Here is a 6,136-nt window from a genome sequence, read left to right as displayed (position 1 = left end):
TTGATTGATTTTCTAATGTTGAACCATCCTTGCATACCTGGTATGAATCCTCCTTGGTCATGGTGTATTATTTTTTTGATGTGATGCTGAATTCTATTGGCTAGAATTTTGTTCACAATTTTTGCATCTATATTCATGAGAGATATTGGCCTGTAATTTTCTTTTTTTGTGGCGTGTTTGCCTGGTTTTGGTATCAGCATTATGCTGGCTTCATAGAATGAATTTGGAAGTGTTGCTTCCTTTTTTATACTCTGAAATAGCTTGAGTAGTACTGGTACAAGCTCTTCTGTGACTCTTTTGTAGAATTCTCCAGTGAAGCCATCTGGGCCAGGGCTTTTTTTTGTTGGGAGTTTTTTTTATTACCTTTTCAATCTCTTCTCTTGTTATGGGTCGGTTCAGATTTTCAACATCACTTCATTGTAGTTTGGGTAGGTAGTGTGTTTCTAGAAATTTATCCATCAATTTGGATTATTTTGAGGATAAAAGAAACTTTTCCTATTTGGACACAGAAAACTCTTCATAGTTTCTTGTTAAGAAATGAACGTATACTCAAAGATCAGTTCGTCATTTTAACAGAGAGAAAAACAAATTCTAGCTTTCTTACTTTTGTACACCACTCATGTAATGTTTGCAGTAAAGAATTCACAAACCTTTTCTCTCTCCTGTGAATAGACTCGTCAACATCAGTCAATGTTTGTCAAAATTTCAACACATTTCACTCTTTCTTTCAAATTCATTATTTGCAGGTATTAATAAACTAACGAAAATAAAATTTAATTCCCTTAAGCTTTCTATAAGTTATAAATGTTATAAACTATAACTTATAAATTCTATAAACTTATTAACTTAGAAATATGCCTTTTATTATCTTTTTTCACATACTAGCACACAACCAGACATTTTTACTTTAATATAAAACTTCATTTCTCTCTTGATAGACAAAAATACATTCCATTACCTTGTAGACACGTTCAGAATTTTTGCAGCTATTGTTTCTAGTATAGTGTGGTAGGCAGAGTTGCTGCTGTTGTTAGGTGGTGTTGAGTCAATTTCAGCTCATGGCAACCCCATGTGACAGAGTAGAACTGTCCCATAGGGTTTTCTTGGCTGTAATCTTTATGGAAGCAGCTCACCAGGTTGTTCTCCTGTGGAGCCACTGGGTGGATTCAAACCACTACCCTTTCAGTTAAAAGTCAAGCACTTAACCATTGCACACCAGGGCTCCTAATGCCCCTCAAAGTGTCCACATCTTAATCCTCACAGTCTGTGAACGTGTTACATTACAGTGACAAAAAAAGGATTAAGCTTGCAGATTGTCCTATCTTTTCCCTATTTTTAAATCAAATAATATGCAAAGGAAGGGAGTAGCCTTCCGTCTGCAGTGGTCGCTTTTGGGGCTTTAGCTGTTCATTCTAAGCTGGGCAGCTGCTCTTCTTAGCCCAGGCTCGATCCCAGGGTGAGGTCTACGCTCCTACATTCTCCTCTGCATCCATCCAGCGTCCCTGTCCACTGCAGGGGCACTGCTGAGATCCAAGTACCCTTTAGGTTCCGGGACCCTTTGCAAAACCTGCAACTTGTTCCTCCTCCAGGTTCACAGAAAGATAGCAACCTTCTGGTGGCCCAGCCACTTCCATCTATTTCTCTCTTGCAAAACAAAATAAAACATATGTTTTTAACCACAATTTTTTTAAAAAAGGATATTAAAAATTAAAAAAGCTACCACCAATGCTGTCCTCATTTTTGCTTTTCAACCTTGAAAATGTCCAGGGTCACAAAACCAGTCTCCATACTCCATCTAGAGTGTAAAATGTCACCATAAGCACAATAACTGAAATATTTTTTTCAATTCTGTTGCCCTTCTTCCATCACTTCCCTTATAAAGAAAGAAGAACTTTCATCATCTCACTTCTGTGTAACTCAAATTTGTCTTTTAATGGTTTATGGGGGTTAATGAGCTGATAAAGTCCCCAGCCTGCTGAGCTCAACAAAAGTGCGATCTTGGCTGGAGTTAAGTCTGATTTAATGATAAAGAGATAAGGCAAGTTGCATAGAGGACTATCCACATACGAAGTATCTTCTCCAAACTATTTTAAGTGCCATCATTAGAAAATAAATATGCTACATTTGGGAGTTTTCAGGCAAACCATTTTTGTCAGCCACTTCCTCAGTTATCCTCAAGTCAATGAAGATGCTTAGTCTTCCCTATTTCAGTAATTTAGACATCAGCATTTCTTGCCCAAGCTAAAATAAGCCACCTAAACATAGGACAAGAGCAGATACCAACGTTAAAAGGACCCATGTTTTATTTCTTACTGCCTGAAATGAAGATATCTTTACCTTCTCCCTTGGGGTTCCTTTTCCTACACTGGAGAATTAAACAGCAAACGAAGAGATCATTTAAAGATATGTATGAAGGGAAAATATTTCCAATAGCTTTTAGGAGCTAGCTAAATATATCTCATCTGGGGGTTGGGAACGAGGAAGGAATTCAACTTGGACACTTGCCAGTTCCATCTGATAATTTTTAAAACAGCCAAGTTCGTTACAGGCGCTTATTTAGTTACTTCCAGAAGTCAATTAAAGGAATAGAACTGAAAGCTGCAGGTGGGATGAATTCATTAATTATTGGTAATGTGGAAAGTGCTTTGTAAACTCAAAGTAGTCCATGAATATGTCATTCTAAGTACCTTTATCGCTGGGAGTAGCAAGATTAATACTGATTAAGTGAATTAAGGAAGCAGAGTTGGATTTTATTTTTTCACACAAAGAAAATATGCCAAATTAGTAAATGTTAAATGGTAGAACCATGCAGAGATCCTCAGGTGACCCCATTTCAAAGGACACCTGGTTACGTATTAAGTGTAAAGCCCCTCTCCTGTGCTCTCAGTGTTTGTCCTTGCCTTGCAGAAAGGTAAGAAGTTAGAAGTCTGATATATGATCTTGTTCTCCACGTATTTGTGGTTTAACTGTTGTTAAATAATATAGGTACCAACACAGCTCCCCTTAACATATTTTTGAAATTGTAGCAGAGCTACCATACATTTTCTTGACTTCTGTGAATATCAAGCAAGAATGTAATAATAACTAACATCTGTTAAGCTCCTCAGACCCTGCTGGTGCACTGGTTACGTGTTTGGCTGCTAACCAAAAGGTCTGCAGTTCGAATCCAACAGCCGCTCCTTGGAAACCCTATAGAGCAGTTCTACCCTGTCCTATAGGGTCAGTCACTATGAGTCAGAATCGATTCGACGGCAAAGGGTTTGGATTTTTTTTATTTATTGAGTTTCTCAACCTCATTAATCAAAAACCAGTCCAGTTGCCATCAAATGTGTGTCAGACCCTATGTGTGTCAGAGTACAACTGTGCTCCATAGGGTTTTTCAGTGGATGAGTTTTTGGAAGTAGATTGCCAGGACTTTCTTCAGAGGCACCTCTGGGTGGACTTTAACCTCCAACCTTTTGGTTAACAGCAGAGCAAGTTAACAGTTTGCACCACCCAGGGACTCCTCTGATTAATCTCTGTGTTAAATGCCTTCTGTACTTTGCTCCTTTAATCTTCACAATAGTTTTTTAAGGTAGGCACCGCTCTTGTTCTTCATTTACAGATTAAAAAACCAGGGCTGACAAAGGTGAAATTATTTTCCCAGACGTTCAGTCCCACCTTGTCTAGCACCAAAGGCCACGCATTTGCCATGATGAAATACTGTTTTCTCTGTTGATGTGCCTAGTTACCCAATGGAGAATGGCCAATGCTGGGAAACAGGCCCTTCTGCACCAGCGTGGACTATTGTTCTCCTTTTCTCCTCTGTCACGATCTGTTTCTCTGCCTTCTGCTTTCTTCTTGACCTCACTTCAACTCTTCCCTTCCAAACTGGCTTGGGCTCAGCTGCTAATCTAAAGGTTGGCGGTTCGAGCCCACCAAGCAGCGCCGTGGAGGAAAGTCCTGGCAGTCTTCTCACATAAAGATTACCCTTCCCTGTTGCTGTCGAGTCGATTCCGACTCATGGCGGCCCGGTGGGGTGGAGTGGAGCTGTCCCATAGGGTTTCCAAGGCTGTAGTCTTTGAGGAAGCAGACTGCCATACCTTTCTCCCATGGAGCAACTGGTGAGTTCAAACTGCCACCAGTGCCCAGGTAGGGACTGCAGTTGAGAAGTCTCTATGGAGTAGTTGGTTCGCTCTGTAACATGTGGGACCACCATGAGTTGGAATTGGCTCGACGGCAATGGGTTTTTCAATGGGTACGGGTGTGCGGTACTATGGGAACGCTCTACTATTTTTGCTTTTTTTTTCTGTAAATATAAAACGCTTCTAAAATTTAAAAATTATCAATAAAAAATATTTGTTGTGCTTCCATTAAAAAAAAAAAAAACTCTTCCCTTGCTTTTCTTTCCCAAAGGCAAATACGCCATGCGAGACCTCGTCCACAGGCTGCCAGGAGGGAACAGCAACAATGCTGTGAGCAAGGCTATGTCGGATGACACAGTGACAGCTGTCTGCTGTACCCTACACGAGGTGATCACCAAAAACATGGAGAACGCCAAGGCCTTACGGGATGCCGGCGGCATCGAGAAGTTGGTCGGCATCTCCAAAAGTAAAGGAGACAAGTAAGTTAGGCGGTGACTTCATAGCGTTGTCTTAGGAGAATTGGTTCAAAATGTGCCTGCCTTCTCCTGGTGATGGGTAAGCTCTTGAATGTCACTGAAAAGCCTTTGTCTCTGATAATCAAGAGAAGCACAGTGAATGGTTTCCAGTCTCCACGCCCACAATGAAACTGATCTTACTAGTCTTTTGATTGGATAAATAGCTCATCACTTGGTGTCCACTGCACTGCTGGTGGACTTGACAACCCAGTGTGTATATTAAGGGTGTTCCTTCAATGTGGAAAAGACAACTAGCTTATCAGCACACAGTAGGGCATTTTTTTTGTTCCTCTGTGGTTACACGTGCATGTCACTGATGCATCCACATCCTTTTGCTCTGTTGCTCTGCAGCTCTGCATAGCGAGTCAGCGTGCAAGACGCGTAAGGGAGAAAATGGAATATGTTGGAGTCAGAGGTCCTTGGGTAACACAAACGGTTAAGCACTTGACTATTAACCAGAAGGTGGGCAGTTTGAACCCACCCAGAGACACCTTGGAAGACAGGCCTGGTGATCAGTTTCTGAAAGGTCACAGCCTTGGAATCCCCATGGAACAGTTCTGTTCTGCACACATGGGGTCGCCATGAGTAAGAATCAACAGCAACTGGTTTGGTTTTTGATTTGGAGTCAGAGAGAACCGAGTTCTAACCCAGCACCCTCCCATACTAGCTATAGGATCTAGTGCAAATTATTTAACAAGCTATAATGCCTGTTAAGTTCTAATCTCAGGACGAGGGTGGGGCTGTCATAATATGCCTCCTAAAAGTAGGTAGAGAGGGCACTGGGAGGGCGGAAGAGAGCATTCCTGTGAATGGAATAAAAAGAGATAAGGCTCTGTGTCAAAGCAACTGCACCTCCCCAAATAAGAATGTTTCCCCAGCTTGATTTAAGAATCACTATATGTACCAGAAAAAACATTTTCACAGGACAGAGTGTCAGTTTATCAGGGAGCTGTCAGTTGTTCAGGAACGTTCACTAACCTTAATTAAATTTCGCCTCCTGGAAGTCCCTCAATGTAATCAAAGAAGATTAAAAGGGTAGAACCTTTAGTTGTCAAGGGTCTATTTCTTAAATTTTCATTCACTCTCCCCTCTCCATCCCTTTACATCTAAAGGCTAAATAAATTTTTCCTTCATTATTAAAGGCTGTGAGGGATTCACTTGGAGACTTTTGGAAATTCTTATTACTATTTTCATTTAATTCAGTTTCTTACCATTGTATTATAAAAGAAGTTTCAGGGTTTCTGGTTAAGTATCCTGAGACCTCCAGACAAGTTCAATCTACAATTCAGTATTAGGATTTGAATACCATATTTTTATGCAAATAACATGCACCTTCTGTGTTTGTTTATGCTAATTTTTTTATAGCAGTATGTGGAAGAGGATTGTCATGGCGGCATTTGTGAGAATGCCTCCTGGTGGGAGGGTGCAGCGGGCAAACAAAGGCAGAAGGCACGTGTTATTTGCTTAAAAATATGGTACTTTTCTGTGTCAAGTAGA

At 40.6% G+C, this 6,136-nt stretch overlaps 1 protein-coding gene across 2 annotated transcripts in view; it reads left to right on the top strand.

The window, feature by feature from the left end:
* The window catches only part of CTNND2 (catenin delta 2), a 993,502-nt gene that overhangs the window by 925,494 nt on the left and 61,872 nt on the right, over window positions 1–6,136 (top strand). For both annotated transcript variants that reach the window (XM_004380288.2, XM_004380287.3), the window contains one exon: window positions 4,396–4,603. In XM_004380288.2, the coding sequence (XP_004380345.1) occupies window positions 4,396–4,603 (208 nt within the window). The remainder of the gene's footprint in view (window positions 1–4,395; window positions 4,604–6,136) is intronic.

This window comes from Trichechus manatus, unplaced genomic scaffold, assembly GCF_000243295.1.
Source record: "Trichechus manatus latirostris isolate Lorelei unplaced genomic scaffold, TriManLat1.0 scaffold00072, whole genome shotgun sequence".
Lineage (NCBI taxonomy): Eukaryota > Metazoa > Chordata > Mammalia > Sirenia > Trichechidae > Trichechus > Trichechus manatus.
The sequence above is the reverse complement of the archived record's forward strand: the minus strand, read 5'-3'. Positions and strand labels throughout refer to the sequence as shown.